Genomic DNA, 19,671 nt, shown 5'->3' on the forward strand with positions numbered 1-19,671 from the left:
ATAGAGTAGCACCTAAGGAGCTTGAATCTTGGTTCCTGTAAAACTGCAAATTGATGTGGTATTAATTAAAAAAACAAAAACAAGAACGAATGTCTGTGGTGTCATTCTGCTAACTTTATTCTTTATACACAGTTTGGGTAAAGTAAGAACCAAACAAGGCTTCCACCAGCCCCCACCCCACTCCATTTTTGAGGCTTAAAAAAGCAACTAAGAGTTGATAGCATAATGATGCCCAAGACTGAAGAATTTCCATAGAGCAAAGGTGTGCATTTGGTTTCTGAAATAAGAGCCCCTCCTAAGAGGTGAGCTTAGGAGAAAGATGAGTGGGAAGGGCCAGAGGGGTCTGTCGTCGCAGTTCAGCCCCACGCCAACCTAGGAGGGTTCCCTGCCTGCAGCATTCGAAGCAGCCTCTAAATCAGTCACAATGCACTTACTTAAATTTGAGAGTCAGTCACCATGGACAATGGAAACTAAACACATCAGGTCTTTGCTGAAACAACCTGTCACCTGGGATTTGCTCTTCTCCAAAACTAAGGCTGTCGTGACCCTTAAGCTGGATTTCAAATTTTTATTCAACATACCTCTTAGAAAGCTTAGGCTGAAATGAAAAAAAATAACTGATGCAAACTTCACAAATACACATACAAATGTTTGAATAATGTCACTAACTTGGCATATAAATATGTATTCAGAGTAACATTTACATATTGGCTGTAATAGCAAGCATACCATTAACAAAAAATCATGAAGAAACTTCGCCTGTTCAGACCCCCAAGGCAAGGAGGCACACCTAGAGATGAGGGTCCCCTGACCCCTAAGCCGTGAGACCTTAGCTCCAAAGTAGGAATCATGACAGGGGCACTTCCTAAATCACTGGTGCTGGGATTTCAGTGAGCCTCGTGATCACTGGAGGGCTTTTGTCCAGAGTGCTGGGCCTGCCCGTTTCGATTCAGGGAGGTGCTGCCTGAGAATGTCCGTTTCTGGTAGATCCTGATGTAGTACCGTTGGTCTGGTGGCCACCCAGCACCTGTCCACGAAGACGTCCACTCCTGTCCTAAGGCCCCTCCCTGCCTACCAAGAGGAATAAACTTCCTTATCAGGTCTCTAGCCTGGTTTACCTGAACTTTGGCAGTGGTCTCAGGTGGCTAGAATGGATCGCCCCAATATGCCTACTGTTTTTGAACAGGCAGAGTAGCAAAAATGGGATAATACTCATTCTGGATCTGAAAACATGCGTGAAGGAAAATAAAAGAATGGCAGTGCCCAGCCTGGTGCCATCCATAATCCCTGTTCTCAAGCTTTTAATACTGTCTCAAAAACCCTGGAGATTCAAACACTAGGAATTCACTTTTCGGTCAACTAATGCCCCATGCAGTATTTCCTGGTGGCATCAACACACAATGCCAGAGCCCTTGTCCTACAGGGGAGGATTTGGGCCAGGAGACAGCCCCACTTCTGGAGTTCTATTGAAGAAGGCAGCTCCTACACCCTCCAGCTGAAGCCCATGGTGGCAAGGGGAAGTATGCAGTTCTTGGCCATCCCCAGCTCCCAGCTCATGCCATCCTTTGGCAGACCTAATGGGAAATAACTTACCAGAGACTGGGAGGCAGTTCCCTATTGTGCAGAGGAACTGAGGAGTTTTGATTCTTGGACTGTTCCTACCTGGCTGTGTGATCATTTCAGTTTCTGGGCTTTATTTTTATGTATCTGTGAAAGGGGTGGGGACAGATACTAGTTAATCTCCAAGGTCTTTCCAACTCTGACAATCTTGAGTTATATAAAAATGCTATAAAATCCGTGATATAAAATCCAATTCCCAAATCAGGAAGAGTCAAGGGGACTGGGCCTGAGGCACTTGAACCTTGGGCTCTGACCTGGGGGTGGCGGAGGGCAGCTGGGATGAGAGGAAGAGCTTCCTCTTTCCTCTAGATTTTCCCTCCCTCAGAGGCAGCCCCTGGCCCCAGATGCCAGGGCCCCTCCCCACTCCAGGCCCCGCCCTCGGGTCCCACCCGCTGACCGCCCAACTCCCAGGCTGCAAGACCAGAAGAAATGGCCTGGCTGTGACGAGCAGACATTAGGGCGCCGGTGAGGAGAGGCTTGGAGAATCATGGAGAGTCAGACATTGGTTTGGGATGTTTGGGGTCCTCTCAACCCCCCCCTCTGTCCTCGCTCCTTCCTTTAGGTCCTTCCACCACCTCACAGCTTATCTCTGATACACGCATAATAAATAAGACATTTGCACATAAGGGTAACTGGGACAGCTCTCTCCCCGCCCTCCCCCTTTCATATAAAAGCATTAAATACAATTTCAAAATAAAATACAAAGAGCAAAAAGGGCCTGATCTTGGGGCCACCTGTTCTCCACAGGAGAATGAATCTACACATTCCTCTCGGACCTGCCTGGGAGATCGCGGGGCCCCTTCCCAGCCTCACAGGGCCTGGCGCTGCCGCCGGGAAGAGAAAGGAAGGGCGAGGCCCGGCCCCAGGCCCTGGGGGCTGCGAATGGGTGGCGCGTCCACCGCGCACAAAGGGGTACAGGGAGGGGACGGGGATTTGCCGCCAACTACCAGGACCTCCAGTGCCCCGGGCTCGGACCGACGCGAGCGCTGAAGCGGCAGCGCCTGAATGAGCTGAGGGGTGAACGGAGGCCTCTGGAGCGGGAGAGGAGCAAAGGAAAAAAGTGCTAACCCCTTTACGAGATCTCGGTCCGGCGGGCACGGCCGGTGCGGGGAGGCGGGTGGGGCCGCCAGCGTGCGGTCCCCACGGAGCCCGCTCGCGAGGCGGGCGCAGCCCGCGGGCCCGGCCCCGCTCCGCCTGCGGGGGTGCCACGGGCCTGCCCCGCCTCCCTCGCCGGCCTGCGTCCGCAGTCCAGATCTCCGAGCGGCTGAGAACGCCAGTAAGGCCAAGGGCAGCCGGCCCGATCCGGGCGCCGTGCCTGCCGGCGTGCGACGCTCCCGAGCTGGGCCCCCGGCCTGCGAAGGGGCTGGAGCAGCTTTCCTGCCCTTTCTGCCACCCCCTTTGGAGTCCTAATACTGACTGTCGGCGCCCCCACCCCGGCCCGGCACAGGATCGCCTGGCGCGGTACGGCCGGACACCGGCCGGGGCTAGAAACGCTCCGTGCAAACGTCGGGAGGCCGCTGTGGCTTCTCGGGAAAGGCGGGGGCCCTGCGCGGGGAGGACCAGGACCTGCGCGGTCGGACTAGCTCCAGGAGCTCCGTGGCACCCCACAGATCCCCAATCTCCGCCCGGCCCGGCCAGCGGGGGGCAGCAGCCACGCTCTCCCGGCCCGAGGCCCGCCCCCTCCCGGCCCGCGAGTCCGCTGCGCGGGCTACGCCCGGCACACTGCGCCCTTGAGGTCCGCGCCGCCGTCGCGCGGCGCCGGGGCGGGCGGCCCGAAGCCCTCGTGGCCGTAGCAACGCAGCGCCGCCTCCTCGTAGGCCTCCAGGATGGTCTGGCGCTCCTCGGGCGTGAAGTCCATGGAAAAGGGGTGCACCTGCAGGATGTGCCGCTTGATGGTGCTGACCTTGAGCGTGGCCAGCGCGCCCCCGCACACCATGCACACCAGGCCGCGCCGGCTGCCGTCGTAGTCCATCAGGTACTCGCCCCGCCAGCGCGGCTGGTAGTTCCGCCGCTGCTCTCGACTGCGGGGAGGCGGCGGCGGGGGAGGCGGCGGCGGCGGCGGGGGCAGGGGCGGGAAGGCAAGTCCCCCGGACTCTTGCCCGTCGTCGTCCTCCTCCTCTTCCTCGGCGGGCCGCTCCGACGGCTCCCCAGGGGAAAGCGGGACATCACCTAGGAAGGAACAAAGGGCCGTATTAGGGCCCGCGGGGGAAAAGCAGCCCGGTCCTGCGTCTCAGCTTCACCTTTGCCCTCACCTTGCCCTCCTGTCCCATCCTCCACAATCTCCCCTCCAACCTTCCACTCACCACCCCCTTCTACCCAAGCGCTCCCCGCCCCGCTCTCCCCGCCTGGCCTGGTCCCTGCCCCTCTCCCTTTCCACCTGCTCTGGCCCTCCACCAGCTCACCCCACCACTCCTCCTCTGGCTCCTCCTCCTCTTCCCCTCCCCCCTCCTCGGAGGCTGCGGCTGTGCTGGGGGCGGCAGGGTCCCTGGGGGACTCGGGGCAGGGCAGCCCCAGGGCAAGCAGGTGGGCGCCCTTCTCGCTCCACTCCTGGGCGATGAGGGCCTTCACAGGCCCGCTGAGGCGCGTGGAGCCTGGGTGGCGCTGGCGGATGTGCCGCTTGATGGTGCTCATCTTGAGCGAGGCCAGGGCGCCCCCGCACACCATGCACACCAGGCCGCGCCGGCCGCCGTCCAGCTCCATGAGGTACTCCAGTCGCCAGCGCTCCTGATAGTGGCGACGGTGGTCGCGGCCCCGTGGTGACCGGCCCGGTACCCCCACCCTCTCGCCCTCCTCCAGGTCCTCCTCCTCTGCCGGCCCGGGCCTCTCAGGGACCCAGCCAGCCTCTTCCTTTACGTCTGGGGGGCTGAGATCCTGAGAGGAGGGGGCTCCAGCAGCAGGGGCCGAGTCCCGGCTCTTTCTGGTCAGGTCCTGGGGGACGAGGTCATCGTCTGTTGGGGAAGGGGTGAGGGAGAGGGGCTCAGCCTGATGGCCGGGTTGCCTTTACCCACGCAGAGGGGGTCCCTTGCTCCTCACTCCAGCCCCAAGCTAGAGGCCCCAGCCAGTGTGAGTGTGAGAGTGTGCGCATGCGTGCGTGTGAGGGGAGCGACGCCCTTCCAGTTTTGGCCACAGACCCCTTAGCAGCCCTTAGATGAGGGAGTCTTGGCCCTGGGATGGGCCTCGCACCTGGTGGGGACTGGGTGAGCTCAGACAGTGTCTCAGGCTGGCCACCCCAGGCCTGCAGCAGGGCGCTGCGCTGGGGGCCGCTGAGCCCCAGGGAGCTGGGGTGCACCTCCAGCACGTGGGCACGGATGTCATCCAGGTGCAGGCTGGGCAGTGCCCGGCCACAGGCCATGCACACCAGCCGGTTCCCCCGCGGGTCATAGTCCATGAGACACTCTGCCCGGAACCAGTTCTGCAGGGACTCCTTCAGCCTCCGTTCCAGGCGCCGAGCCCCCAGCCCCCTGCTGCCCCCGGCCCTCCGGGAGGCCGAGTGGCGCCGACGCCGAGCCCGGGGTGCCACTGGGCCCCCTCGTCGCTGGCGCCTGCTGCCCCCACCAGCTGGGGCTTTGCCTGAAAGGGTTGGAGGGAGGGAAGGAACTGAGATGCTGGCCCTCTGGGGGAACCCCCACACACCAGCCAGGTCCTCCAAAGGTCTCTCCCTCACTCTGACTCTGAGCCCAGGCCTAACCTTAAGACTGAACTCCTCCATCTTCTAATCCTCCTGCATACAAACTCTAAGGCCCACCTTCTTCCTCCCCAGACCCAGATTCTAGCCCCTTCTCTGGACTTCACTGTCAGCCATACCTTTCTAGCACGCTCTGCTCCCAGCCCTTCCTCTCCCTATCCCTGAAGCCTCCACCATCCTTGATCCTTCAAAACCCACAATATCACAGCTGTCAGATATTGGAGACCCCCTGGTCTCACTGTCCACCCCCCACTATGGTACAATAAGAGCAATAAACAGACCACACCCAAAGAAAGTCAGTTAGTTGGCTGAGAGGCCAGGGCTGTCCCCACTTGGCCCCACCTACCCCCCGTCCCCTGCCTCTCCATGTCCTGCGTTACCTGGGCCCTTGGGTGGACAAGCTTGGAGGCTAGCCCCATCCTCCTCCTCTTCCTCTTCTTCTTCCTCCTCCTCCTCAGCCCCCTGGGCCCCCAGGCCCTCAGCCTCTCCACAAGCCCCCAGCCCCAAGTGGGCATCCCAGCTGTTGCTGATGACTTCCTTCTCCCGGGGACTCCAATGTAGGGAGTAGGGGTGCTTTTGGCGAATGTGCCGCTTGATGGTGCTGAGCTTGAGTGTGGCCAGGGAGCTGCCACACACCATGCACACCATGCCGTGCCGGGCAGGGTTGAAGTCCATCAGGTACTCCAGCCTCCAGTGGTCGTGGTAGTAGCGCCGGTGATCACGGCCCGGGATGCGGCTCTTTCCAGGCCTCGAGGCCCGGGCCTCACAGTGGTCTGAGTATTTCCTGCCTGAAGATGCTGGTCCCCTGGCCCTGGAGGAGGGCAGGGGGGCACTCCCCCAGGACCCCAAGGCACCCCCTTCCAGTTGAAGATCTTGCCCTGAAGAGGGGAAAGGGAGACAATTTTTCAATCTCCGATTTCCAGGGAAAGATCCCAGGGCTTTGATTTTGCAGCCTGAGAAAGGGGAGAGGGGTCTTTCAGGGACAGGAAAGGGATGACAACAGCAATACAAGGGATGTGGGAGGGCAGGGAGTCAAAACATGGGCCTTTTACAAAGAGCGAGGGCCCTTTAAGAGAGGATCAAGAACAAAAGGATGCAGGGTCCTCAAAGGGACTAGCTTTGACTTTTTAAAAAATAAAGTGAAGGCCAAGGAGGCAGCCGGCTCTGTAAGGCACCCTTTTTGGACGAGAGCTATAGGGGTAAAGCCAGGAGAGCAGCATGCCGGGGCGGTTACAGCTGCAGCGAGCGGGCAGCAGGGTGAGAACAAAGGGGGCATCTGTCTGCATCCAGGGCTGCACACAGGACCCACCCGCCTGAGGCCGTGGCCAGGAGGGCCCCACCCATAGAGCTTCTTCCTTTTACCAATCCAGCCTCCTGAGAGTCTCATCTTAGGGGGCATTAAGCATTGTCAGTTCCCAAATGTAGGCACCCATGGGAGGGATCCCCATCACAAAGCTGTCGACACCTCCAAGGAAAGGAGTTTGTAGGACCCTGACCTCCCTAGAGACTCTGAAAAGGAACGGCAGGAGGGCCACCAGAGTGGCCACTGGAGCTTCTGTGGCAGGGAGTGGCCCCCACCCATGAGAGCCCATGACGTCTTTCTGGGGATGTGTTTTTTGCTCTGGCAGGGAGCCACCACTGCCCAGAAATCAGAGGGCGGGCAGGGGAGAGGCCAGGGCAGAGCCCACCAACCCAGTGATGTTTCCTTTCGCCAGAGACGCTGAGCAGTCCACCACCCTCCCTACAGGTTGGACCCCATTTTATTGAGAAAAGGGTCTCCTGGCCATGTAAGCTGAATGGACAGGTGTGGTTATTCTCCAGGTAGAAAATCTCAGGGTCTGGGAAACAAAAGACAGGATCAGAGAGGGCTCCTGTCACCATTGTGCTGTTTTGGGTTTAAAGAGATCCCTCCAAAAAAAAAGCACTGGTTTCAGAGTCAGAGACCTGGGCTGGAGTCCTGGCTTCACAGATAACTTGCTCTGTGACCTTCGATAGGTCATGTCGCTCTCTGGGCCTAAGGCCTTTGTCTGCAAAGGCACTGGATAGCGAGCTGCTGGTTGGTCTAAGCATCCTACCAGCGCTGGATCTATGTAAGTGTAATGTGGACTGGCCCTTTAAGAGCCGAAAAAAGAGGAGGAGCTGAGATTCTTTAAAAACAAAAGGGGATGGGGAGTTTCTGGGAGGGGAGCTCCCAGATTGGAGTACTCTCCCTATCTCTGACAGAACCTTCACGGATCTTAAGGCGTTGACCCTGCAGCACGGGAATGAAGAAACAGTCTCCTTTGAGAGTGAATGGGGAAGACTGGCTGGTCCCACCAGAGCTGACAAATCGTGGCAAAATTTTCTGAAAAGACGGGAGGAGAAAACACGCGGGCAGAAGTGGATGTCTGCCTTTGTGGGCGAGCCCATCCCTTTAAAACTGCCCGCGGTGGGGAAGGCAGTGGTGCCCGCCCTCCCGCCCCGAGGAGCGCTAGGCTCTTTCCCAGGGACGACGCGGGGAAAAAGAAAAAAGGGTTCCTCTCTCTAAGCAAGAGGAGAGGGGCAGCCCGGCTTAACACAGCGGAGTTCCCGGCTCCGCTCATCTAGGGGAAGCCCCCGAAAGGGACCCACGGTCTGGGCATACTTTTTTAAGAGACAGCCGATTAGAGAGACCACCAGGGAGTCTAATCTGAAAGAGAAAGGGGCGGAGGCCGCAAGTCCAACAGCCTAGAGCGCACGCCCCGTGGCGTCTGGCCAGGCCCTTTGGGGCCCCTGGGGCCGAGCTTGCAAGGCGGGGGCCGCGGGGACCTTTAAGGGGGAGGGGATCCGCCCAAGCCCCACCGGTCGACCCCGAGAGCTGGGCGGGGGGCTCCCCCGCTGGCCCTGCAGTCGTGATTCGTGCCCGCCAGGTGGCGCCCCCAGCCGCCCTGCCCGCGTCCCCCCCTTTGTTCGGCGGCGGAGAGGGGCCCGGAGCCGCAGCCCTCCCCTCCCCCATGCGGGGGCCCCCGCCCGAGCCGCCTGCCCCAGCCCTTACCGCCGTCGTCCTCCTCGGGCTCCGCGCCGCCACTCGATCCGGCAGGCGGCAGCCGTCGGCCCCGTGCCGAGGCCGCTGCTGGCCCGGGGCCGCCCCTGCCGCCGCCGCTTCGGCTCCGGTGGTCCCCGCTGGGCTCCATGCGCTGCGCTGCGGAGCGGGGCCCCGGGGCGGCGGGGCGCGGGGCCGCGGGGCCGGCGGCGGCCCGCGCAGGGCGCTCGGTGCGCGGGGCCCCGGGGCGCGGGGCGCATGCACGGGGCGGCCGGCCGCACGGACGGCTGGCTGCTCGCTCGGCGGCGCGGGCTGGACCGGGGTGGGGATTCCTGTCTGGGGCCCCTGGGGCTCCTTTAAGGGCTCCTGGGTAAATTTAAAGGGGCCGCGCGCTATTTCCTTCTGCCAGCTCGCGGGGGGCTGGGGGGAAGAGGCGGGAGGCGACGAGCCCGATCGAGGCTCAGCAGCCGGCGCCCTCCCCGGACGTTAGGAGCACGGACCTCGCCGCCCTCGTGGGTCCCCGCCGGCGCCTCCGGGGCTCGGGTCCCGGGTCCTGAAGGGTCACGGAGGTGGCAAGGGGCGCCGTGTCCGCTGCAACGCGCTTCCACCCAGTCTCGGCGCGCAGCCACTGCCCCTTCGGGGCATCTTAGTGCACCGGCGCTGGCAGGGGGTCGCCCGGTGAGACTGCCTCCTCCCGCGCTAGCTCGGCGCGGGCCCCGGAGCGGACGCGACTGGCAGGGGCCCCAGATGGCTGCGGCCCCGCCGAGAGGGTGGAGCCGCGGGGGCGGCCGCGCCCCCTCCCGCGGGAGCCGCCCGGGAGCGCTGGGAGTTCGGGCTTCTCCATTGGAGGGGCCGACGGGCGAAGCTCGGAGGAGCTGGCCGAGGGCGGGGGCGCGGAGACCAGGGCCGGGAAGAGGGGGCGCGCAGGAGACCAGGGGAGAGTCGGCGCAGCCCGATGCTGCCAGGAGGAGGGTGGCCGCAGAATGAGAGCCGGGAGGAGAGGGCGTGCACCGCGGTGACTCAGGCTCCTGCCCCCGCAGGCCTGGGGATGCCAGACGAGGCCCTCGACGCAGCCCTAGAACTCCCCTCCGGCCTGAGGAGGCGAAGAACGCTGCCCCCGAATGGGGTGTCGGGCACCTGGCGACGCGCGCTTCCACGGCTGGGAAGCGCTGGGGCGGACCCTGGCTGTGAGCTCCGGGATGTCTCGGGCCCCAGCTGTTGGGAAGCGGAGAGAAGGGACTCCGAGAGGCGACTGGAGGAGCGGCAGCCTGGGGTCCTTCCGCGAGGACCGGCTGGAGGAGCAGGTGCTGGGTTTGCCTGTGGTTGGTCGCCCACAACAAAGGCAATTCCTAGAGGTCCAAGTGACAGGGTATGGGAGGCCATGCAGGGACTTATTATCTAGAGGTGGGTTATCCCCTTCGCTTGGCAGTTCCCAAAAATCTTTTAAAGAAGTCACACTTGACATTCATTCGCTCACTCAACACCTACTGTGTGTCTACGGGCTATTAGGCGCTGGACACACAGCAGTGAACGAGGTAGACCAGTCTGATACTGTTTATGACTTAAAAGGCACCCACGACTTATAAAAAGGCAACAATCCCAGCCCTCCAGGAGTCATGGGAAATATTAAATGACTTGGGACACAGGAAGTATAGAGTATGTTTGTGAAGAAGGAGTTGAAACTAAAATTTCTTAAGTGCCTAAATGTATCCGTGGCCACTGGATGCGCCCTATCTCCTCCTCAGTCTCTATGATGACTTGCGAGAAACATCACCTTGGGTAAACTGAGTCTCGGTCCTGCAGCCGTGCTCTCTGGGCTGCTGGCCTTGCTCTAAGGATAAAGATGCACTCCCTCTCCCCCACTTGGGAGCAGGGGCCCCAGTGATGATGGGGTGCCAGAAGGGGCCATGAGCTGGGGGATTCCTTCACTCATTCTGTCCTTCACTTGTGCCAGGCCCAGGGACACAAAGAGAAAGTAAGACGCAGACCTGGTTTTCACAGTCTCCTAAGTATGGTTTTTTCAGAGATTACAAAGGTAACCCATGCTCGGGGCTGGCCACTGTGAGCTACTTTGTTAAACATCTTTCCAGTTTCTTTCTATGTGTATAAATAGGACGATTTTATTTGTTACCAAAAGAAAGCTATTGAAGCCACCTGGAGCCCTTTTTAATAACCTCTGGCTCTCCTCTCCTTGCCCACATCCTGCACAGCTCCAGGACTGGCTCCAAGCTCCACGGTGCCGAAGCATTCCCCGCTCACCATCTGATCCTGGCAGTCACCCTATGACCATGAAGCTTCACTTTGCAGAAGAAAAGAAGACTCAGAGTCAAGAGTCTCACCTAAGGCCATTCATTCATTCATTTTCTTATCCACTTCAGATAGCCCTGACTGAGCCAGTCCTGAGTGCCTAGCCCTGCACTGAGGATAAAGGTTTGAAAAAGCAAATGCAGCCCTGACGGGGTTCATCCTCCTCCCCCCTTCCTAGGGGCTCTACTGGGTCTTCTGTGGGAAAGGAGGAAACAGTGGCAACCTAGAGCCACATCGTGACCTTCATGGGCCCTGGGTACTTTTGCTTCCATGGGCATCTTCCTCTATACAAAGAAAAAACGATTTAATAAGACTTTGAGGGCCTACAAAAATGTTTTTCTGATGTGCAGAAAAATAATACATTTCCTTTGACCCTTAAAGTTCACTTTGTTTTCTGATTTCAAAATAAAACATTTTCAAGCACCCCTAAAAGTATTGTGGGCTCTAGGCACTGTGCCCAGTGCCCAGTGGTTAGATGACCTTGACGGCAATACAGAATGATAAACACTAAGAGAGGCCAACCTGGGAGGACTTCCGAGGGAAGGTATTGCATCAGTGACCAAGTCCCGAAAGATAAGGCGGTGTTGCCAAGAAGACAGAGGAGCAAGGGCTTTTCATGCAGAGGCCGGGGAAGCTCTGGGGAAAAGGGGGTTTCTGGGAGAGGCAGAAGAAGAAAGGGAAATGAAAAGGTGCAAGAGCCTTGGGTGCCACGCTGGGCATTCCGAAGGCATGGGGAATGCCTGGCACCAGCGTGCGGGGCGTTCAGGAGGCAGCCCTGAGAACACGAGGGAGGAAGGGAGAGAAGGAAGAATGGACGCTGTTTGGGCAGTCCCCACCACCGAGAACGACTTGAAAGCAGCAGCAGCAGGGCCCATGGAGTGGAGGCCAGAGATTTGAGCAGGGCCACAGCACGTCTCGGTGCAATCTTCACCGCACACCAGGGGCGCTAAGGAAGGCCAAGGGGTGTGAAATGCCACCTGAGCCATGCAGCCTTGTGTCTGCCAGGGGGAAAGGATACCTGTTCTCACCAAGGAGCTATCTGTTACCTGCTTCCTGTACCTGTACCTGAACATGTACCTGAACATGTACCTGAAAGCTGCTTCCACCCAGAGGGAGCATCTTTCCCTAGTTTTCTAGCCCAGCGGGGCCCTTTTAAGTAATTTCTAACAGAGGTCCCTGAGAGGCTCACAGTGGTCCTAGATTGAGCCATGTTATAAGGGTAGAATCTACAAGACATGGTACCTAATTGCGATGATCAGAGAAAGACCAGGCTAACTCTCAAGTATCAGGATTGGAGGGACAGGAATATAAAAAGAAAAATAGATTTGGGGAGAGTGGAGACAGAATGAGGTCACAAGCTGGAAACTTTGGAGCCTGTATCAAACCCAGAACTCCTCATTTTTGCACCCGCCTCTCCCCCTCCTTTCTCTGACTCCGGTTCTTAGTCCACCGCCTGGTGTCTCCAGCACCGTGGGCTCCTTAGGGTGGCTGTTCCCTGCCTGCAAGGGCCGGAGTCTCCAGGTGGAATCAGAGCCAACATCCCAGTGCATAGCGGCTCCTGGGGCAGTCCCCTTAAAGAAAGGACCTCGCTGATGTCTAGAATGGAGAAACTGTGAAAAGTGTTCCTAAAGGAAGATTTTAGGGTAGTATATACAAAAACCTTATTAGACCCAAATATGCCACAAATTCTGAATTCTACTTTCCAGTCTGTCTCAGACTGTCAAAGGGACTATGCCTGTAGATTGTAAATTAAATCGCCCCTGTAAAATCCCAAAGGAATTCCAAACCTAAAGATTATGTCCAGGCATAAGCCAAAACTTCAAACTTTGTGCGTGTCGGGCGGGTGGGGAGAGGGAAGGGAGGAATTTCGACCCCAATGATTTAAATTTGAAAGTAAAGCAGCCAGTAGCATTTTCGATTTTGGAAAAGAGAAAACTGGCAAGTTGTTTCCCAGCGTTAATTAAATCTAATGTCCAGAGCAGGTGAATAGGGTGTGACATCCCAAGAGGTACACTGACAGATGGGAAAAGAGGTCGTTTGTCCAAAAACACAGCTAATAATTGATGAAGAGATGACTTGACCCCCAGCCTGCCAATGTTCAAATACTTGACACTTAAAAACACTTTGTTAAATCATAAACTATTTCAAACATACAGAAAACCCTATTATATTTGTACACATAGATAGATACTCATACCTCTCATCTTGAACAGATCTAACCATTTTGACTTATTTGCTATATAACGTTTTTTAAGAAATAAAATATCAGAGACAGGTGACGCTCCTTCAAGAGCCTTTTGCCCCATTCTCCCTCTCTTCCCAAGTGACCCCCCCTTCCTGAAGTGGGTGCTTATCGTTCCCATACTGATACTTTCACTGCCCACATATGTATAAACAATATAATGACTTTTTTTATACATCAACTTTCATGTGTTTAAGTTTTAAATAGATGGAATCACTCGTTAAATTAATTAAATAAAGAGGATTCGAGACTGAGGTGACTCTAATGCTGCAGCACCCACTAAGCAAAACAAAATCTAAACCCGTGGATACTTCAAAGTTACAAAGTAGAACCTAAGGACAACAATCACAAACTAGGATTTAAGCTATAGTCAATCAGTTCTTTATAGTACTCCTCCCTTATCCTCAGGGCATATGTTCCAAGGTGCCAAACAGATGCCTGAAACTGCAGATAATACCAAACCCTCTATATACTATGTTTTTCCCTATACGTACATATCTATGATAAAGTTTAATTTATAAATTAGGCATAGTAAGAGATTAACAATAATAACTAATGATAAAATAGAACAATAGAACAATACATTGTAATAAAAGCTATGTGAATGCAGTCTCTCTCTGTCTCTCTAATGATCTTATTGTACTGTACATACAGCATGAATACACTAGACAAAAGGGATGATTTATATTCCAGGCAGGAGAGAATAGGACAGTGCGAGATTCCATCGCACTACTCAGAACAGCGTGCAAGTTAAAACTTTTGAATTGTTTATTACTGGAATTTTACATTTAATAATTTCGAACCGCAGCTGACCGTAGATAACTGAAACCACACAAAGTGAAACTGGAGAAGCACTTTGCTTCCACGTTTTCTCTATAAAAAATAATTTTACCCAGATATAGTGAGCGGAGCACTTCAAACCACTTCTGATTTGGTGCTGCCTGAACCCAATTGATTTTTTCTCAAATAAACTCCTAAACTTTTAATATGCCTCAACTTACTGTTTAATATATCTAGTGTCAGAAGTGGGATCTGAAAGAGACCCTCCACCCCTAAAGAGCTTCTGGGAGCAACATGAGACTTGCCAAGGTACCCGCTGAGCCCCTTGATCTCACTGCCTCCTCACTGCATCCGAAGGTCACAGGAAGTCCCTCTTGGATCTAAGCTCTGCAGTTTTTGATTTTAAAAAAGCTTTCTTAATTTATTTGAGCATTCCTTTCTCTGGACTAGGTCTGGGGTTGGCCAATTTACAAGAAATTGGACTGGGTCCAGAGTTGGACTGGGTCTGACTTAAAATGGACTTGGTACAGTGTAAGGCCTCAGGTAATAAAAGGTGGGGGAGAAAAAAATGGGTTCCTCTCAATCCGTACAGTCTGGGACTCCTCCATCTGGGACACCAATGATATGTATAAAAATTGTGGGCCCATAACTGTGTTTGTCTGAACCAGTAGGGTAACCTTACCAAAGAGAATTTTTTTTTTAATTTATGCCTACAGCACCTGGTCTTCCTAGGTGGTTTCCCATCCAAGTACTAACCAGGCCCGACACTGCTTAGCTTTGAGATTGGACATTGGGCTTGTTCAAGGTGGCATGGCCGTAGACCATGGACCGTGGTTCCACTGGGGCGTGAACCCAGGACCTTCTGTGTGTAAAGCAGACATGCTAACTGCTACACTATGGGATCACTTCCACCAAAGAGAATTTTAAATGACAGTGACCATAGCAGGGAACTTTTAACCTAGATAAACTTACCCATTTATGAGGTGCTCTAAAGACAAAAAAAAGGTGCTGAATTTCCTCCAAAACAATGGGATGCATTTTTTTATTGGTACACAGAAGCTTTTAAGAAACTAAGTGAAGCAAAAATTGCCTCTTTAAAAGATTCTTTACAAAAAGCAGATGAAAAGCTTAAGCAGCAAGCTGATGGTGAATCTAAAAGTGGGGTTCATTGACTAACTTGACTCCACTCCGATTGCGCCCTCCCATTCCCCTCGCTGGGTAAGTATTCTGAACCTACTAATCCTTTTACTTAATTGCCTTTTCACTCTGAAGACTAACCGGAAATTAAACAAATGCCTTTTAAAGTGAGACCCTCCACTGGGCCTGGAATACCAGGTGTAACTATCTTTTCTCCTTGGTCAATGGCTGAGCTTAGGGCCATCATCAAAGATTTTCCAAAACCTAAAGAGAATCCTCAAACGTTTTATGAGGAACTTAGAATTCTAATTGGAGCTTATGATCCAGGACTTTATATCTCTACCAACTTATCCATATGACATTAGGACCTGGCAACTCTCAAAAATGGATGGCTGAAGCCAAATGGGGAGATCCCGAAGTCGGTAGTAAAGATCCACATACTCATCACTCTGCCAGGAATGGCCCAAAACACACTGGAAAAGTAGCCCAAGACCCACCTGAAGGTATTGGTAAGGCATTCCCTCAAAAGACTGACTGGTCTATCATTCAATCTCACAAACAAACAAACAAACAAAGCATGAACCAGCCTCAGACTATAAGCCATGATTGGAAGCCCTTTTTGTGAAACATTCTGGGCTTTCTTGATTGAACACAAGCACAGAAAACACCCTGGCTTCTTTATTCATTAGCAGACCCCATCCTGAACTAAGCATCCTAATAAAGAGGTGCAAGCTGGGCTGGGAAGCCACCCCACTTGCTGAATTAACAGCTCTAGCTGAGCATTTTGGGGGGAAAAAAAAAAACTTGGAGTGAGATAAAATTCAAAAAGCCAATAAGCATGTGACCTTGCAGTTACAACAGCTCCAAGGGCCAAGAGGACCTTCGCATACATTTCAAGCCAGAACCCAGAGGTCCCTCACTCAGGACTCCTGCACCTGTAATGGCTGCTTTTATTGTCAAGGGAAATAACCAGGGAGGGCACGGGAAAAAGGAATGCCCCCCGCTGAACTCATCATTTGATAGACCTCCCCTTATTATCTAGACTGTTTTTCCATCTGGAGAAGTCTCAAACACTTGATTACTGAAATAATAATAAGCATTAATAGGGTTCTCAGGGACCTCCAGTAAATTACTTCCCGTGATACCTTTAAACGAGCAAGGGGAAACTAAGATAAAAATTAATGGAGAACCCAATACAGTATTGGTGGATACTGGAGCCACTTTATCTGCATTAAATCCCACTTTCGTAAAACAGCAAATCGCTCAGAGTAGAGAGAATATTTCTGTAGTGGGAGTTCCTAACCAAATTCAGAGGGCACCTGTGTCTAAACTAGTCCAGATGACATCAGGGCCATTTTAGGGAAAGCATACTTTCCTTCTGTGTGACACAGTAAACCCGTTACGATGAGGTTTGCTTTCTAAATTGAGAAGTCACATAAAATTTAACTCAGAGGAGAAATAAAAGATCTTAGAATTTCTTTAAAAATAAGAAAGGTAGATTAGATAGATAGATAGATAGATAGATAGATAGATAGATAGATAGATAGATAGTAGATAGATAGTAGATAGATGATAGGTAGGTAGATAGATAGATAGATAGATAATAGATGATGATGATGATGATAGATAGATAGATAGATAGATAGATAGATAATAAGATAGATAGAATGTCCTGACCCTCTGCTCTGCTCTCTGCAAGCAGGAATTGGTGAAATTGAACCCAACAGTATGAAAGCTCTGATCTCCCAGAAGGGCCTGAATGCTATGGGCTTCTTCCTCAACTAACAAAATTAAGAGTGCTGAACCCATAGAAATCCAAACCCAATATCACTAAAACCAGGGCTCTCACCAGCCATAGAAGACTTAATTAAAACAGGACTCATAATTCCATGCACTAGTCCCCATAACACTCTGAATTTACCCATTAAAAAAAAAAAATAGACGAGGTTAGAGATTTGTCCTGGATTTGCGTGCAGTTCATAATACTGTGATATCAAGGGTCCCTGTATCATCCTCCTAATAATCATCAGTATAGTCTCCCTCGTGCGCTGTGTTCTTTCAAAGATCTTAAACGCATGTTTGCAGCCATCAGCAGCACATCGGATGGTCTCAGTGCACTTGGAGAAACAGAAATAAGATGAACGACAGGATAAACAACACCAAAGGCAGTTCTTCCACAGACATGATACCACAGCCTATGAGTCTCGTGATGAGACAAGCAATTCAACTCTGAGAGTGACTGAGAATGATGCTCATACCAAATTTCTCACCGAAAGGGAGAAATTGTTTAATTAAGCAAGGAGGACACTAGACTGAGGTGACTCTAATGCCGTTGTGCCTAGGTACGGACGCCAAAACCAAAGCCTGTAGATGACCTCAAGGTTATGAAAGCGAAACCTAAGGACAACCAATCATAGCCAATAAAATACTTAAACCAGGGTTTAAGCTATAGCCAATCAATCATTTCCTTTTTTTTCATCTCAAGAGTGTTTGCTGGTTTCTGTTTTGAAAGAGCTGCACTTAGTACCAATGAAGACCAGCCACGATCCTGTCTTTTCAAGCTAATAATCGGAGGACCTGGTTTCAAAGAATAATGCAAGACGTGTCGTCACATAGATTCTGCATATATTTCTGTTCGTTCTATGCAGGACTTATTAGATGGGTGTCATAGTTTTGTGCTGTGCGTTTGGCTCAGATAGGACTACGTATCCCAAAATCCCCTTCCCCACGTGGTCCTGGGTTAAAATTGTCGCAAAGAGACAATTGCGGGAGTTTGGAAAGGAAGACGTGATGAAGCAACAACCATTGCACTTTGGTTAAAGATGCCAGTGGATCCTAGATTGTCCAGCTCTTCTTTCCGACCGCTGGCGCTGTTAACCAACAGTAACACCATATACAGGCCAGCGCCAGATACAGAGGCGGCAGCTTCCCCGGGGCATCTGTACCAGCTGTGCTTCCTAGTCTAAGACTGGCAGCTGGATGTGCCAGACCGCCTAGATTCCTACGGTGCCTACTCTGTCTAATACGTTACCTCTTCTCTCTCAAACTATCCCTCTATCTCATAGGATATTCCAAGGAGCAGCTCCCTAAGGAAGACAAACTTTGGGTGTGGTTTACAAGTGAGTTAATTGGCTTACTATTTTGAGTACACAGGGCTATGCGCAGCCACAGCACTGCAGTCCCACTCAGGATTGGCCCTAAAAGACAGTGGTAAAGGGAAATTCTCCCAGGAGACGGAACCTCCAGTACTTGGCGGCTCATTTTTTTTTTTTTCTGGACATAGAGATAGCCAGAGGTACAGATCTACCCTGATTCATGAAGCGTTCATGGTTTGGTTGGTCAGGGACTTAGAAGAAACAAATTTGGAAAATCGGGAGCCAGGAGGTCTAGGAAAGCAGCAGGTGGCTGGACCTCTCTGGAGTGGCACAGGTTGGGGAGATACTTTGCTTCGTGTGAATGCTCACTGAGAAGACAACCCACTAAAAATGGGCAAAAGACTTGAACACGTTCATCTAATAAAGGATATTCACATGGCCTAGTGGCCAACATCGTTAGTCAGCTGAGAAATGGAAATAAAAGCACAATAAAATACCACTGCACACTCACCAGAATGGCTCAGATTAAAACGACTAAAAAAAAAAAAAAAAAAAAAAAACGTGTTGGTGAGAAAGTGGACAACTGGAACCATCTTCCATCACTGGTGTGTTGGTATATTAGTACAAACATTCTGGGAAAATGCTTAGATGGCCCTAGGAAAAGTAAATATACCTATACCCTATAATTTGGCAATTCCACTGAGGGGTAGATGCTCAGCAAAAACAGATGCATATGTTCACCAAGAGATATGTACAAGAATGTTTTGTTTTTGTGGATTCAAGATGGCTGCCACAGCTTCAAGCGTCTCTTCCTCACGTGACAATATTCCAAAAAGGAAAGAAGGTGGGCAGAGGTTTGTCCTTGATGGTTTCCCTCATTTCTTAGGGAGGAAAATCTTTCCCAGGAGCCCTCCGGTAGACTGCCCCTTAGATTCTCACTGGCTAGAGCCAGGTCACATGCAGACCCATGAAACAAACAGTACGAACGCAATGGGATTCCTGTGCTTGAGTTAGACCAATTCCGATTCAACCCTGAACCGGAGCAGGGGAAATGTGTTTTTAGACACACATGCTTATTGCTTCCAGAAACTTTTCTGCGGTCTTTGAAAACTGTCTTTACTTAAAAAGAAACCTAATAAGGGAACCAGCAGGATCCACAGCTTTTGCTTTTCCAACAGAGTTAAAATTGAGGCCATTCATCCTTGAGGCCATTCATTCATCACCCAGAGCTTGCCGGGCTGGCAGGAAGTGAACATCAGTGTCCTTCCTACTGAAGCCCAGGATCCAGCTTTAGACCACAGGATGCAGGAAGGAACCCAGAGGCAGAACCTCCTCCCATGGAAAGGGGTGGAATCTTTCTTCAGAGAGACATTGTCTTACTTAGAGACTAAGAAGGAAGTTCAAGTATACACTTAGGGTGAACCTGAGGACCGGAGAGCCAGAGCCGAGTCAGACGAGGAGGAGCAGCTGTGATGATGAAGATGGAGAGAAGGCCCGAGTCACACAGCGGTTTTCTGTGTGATACAAGGAGATGATTATGTGAGCCAGAACCGTAATCTCTGCTTCTCTTGAAATGGAAATTCCTTCTGAAAATTCCCTAATTCAGTGTTTTGCAAACTTTATAGTGTGCATACAAATAATCTATAGTGCTTGTTGCAAATATACATTCCCAGAATCCTTCTATAGATTCTGATTTAGTAGAAAAAGGGGATGGCTGTTTATACCTGATCAGCATCTTTCACCCCTTCTTGTGGTATCCTTTGTGGAAACAAAGTAGGGGACAAAATACATAAGCATTTATTCA

General features: G+C 52.6%; 1 protein-coding gene and 1 long non-coding RNA gene across 4 annotated transcripts; one reads left to right on the plus strand and one right to left on the minus strand.

Annotated features, from left to right (window-relative positions):
* Positions 1–94: 94 nt before the first annotated feature.
* On the minus strand, positions 95–8,741 carry CUNH11orf95 (chromosome unknown C11orf95 homolog). Of its 2 annotated transcripts, XM_016118613.2 has the most exons (5): positions 8,319–8,741; positions 5,686–6,183; positions 4,804–5,190; positions 4,023–4,568; positions 95–3,789 (listed from the first exon to the last, which is right to left on the minus strand). In XM_016118613.2, exons 1-5 carry the CDS (start codon positions 8,455–8,457, stop codon positions 3,329–3,331), a joined length of 2,031 nt encoding a protein of 676 aa, XP_015974099.1. In that variant the 5' UTR covers positions 8,458–8,741; the 3' UTR covers positions 95–3,328. The 2 variants fall into 2 exon arrangements, with proteins under 2 accessions (XP_015974099.1, XP_036076283.1); XM_036220390.1 differs by lacking the exon at positions 4,804–5,190.
* LOC107497116 lies at positions 3,484–10,993 on the plus strand. 2 transcript variants are annotated; one of them, XR_001593720.2, is made up of 3 exons: positions 3,484–3,595; positions 9,347–9,610; positions 10,517–10,993. It is a non-coding gene; the product is annotated as an uncharacterized LOC107497116 (long non-coding RNA). The 2 variants fall into 2 exon arrangements; XR_004950776.1 differs by lacking the exon at positions 3,484–3,595 and adding an exon at positions 8,758–8,984.
* The last annotated feature ends 8,678 nt before the right edge of the window (positions 10,994–19,671 follow it).

This window comes from Rousettus aegyptiacus, unplaced genomic scaffold (genome assembly GCF_014176215.1).
Source record: "Rousettus aegyptiacus isolate mRouAeg1 unplaced genomic scaffold, mRouAeg1.p scaffold_m13_p_5, whole genome shotgun sequence".
In the NCBI taxonomy this organism is placed as follows: domain Eukaryota; kingdom Metazoa; phylum Chordata; class Mammalia; order Chiroptera; family Pteropodidae; genus Rousettus; species Rousettus aegyptiacus.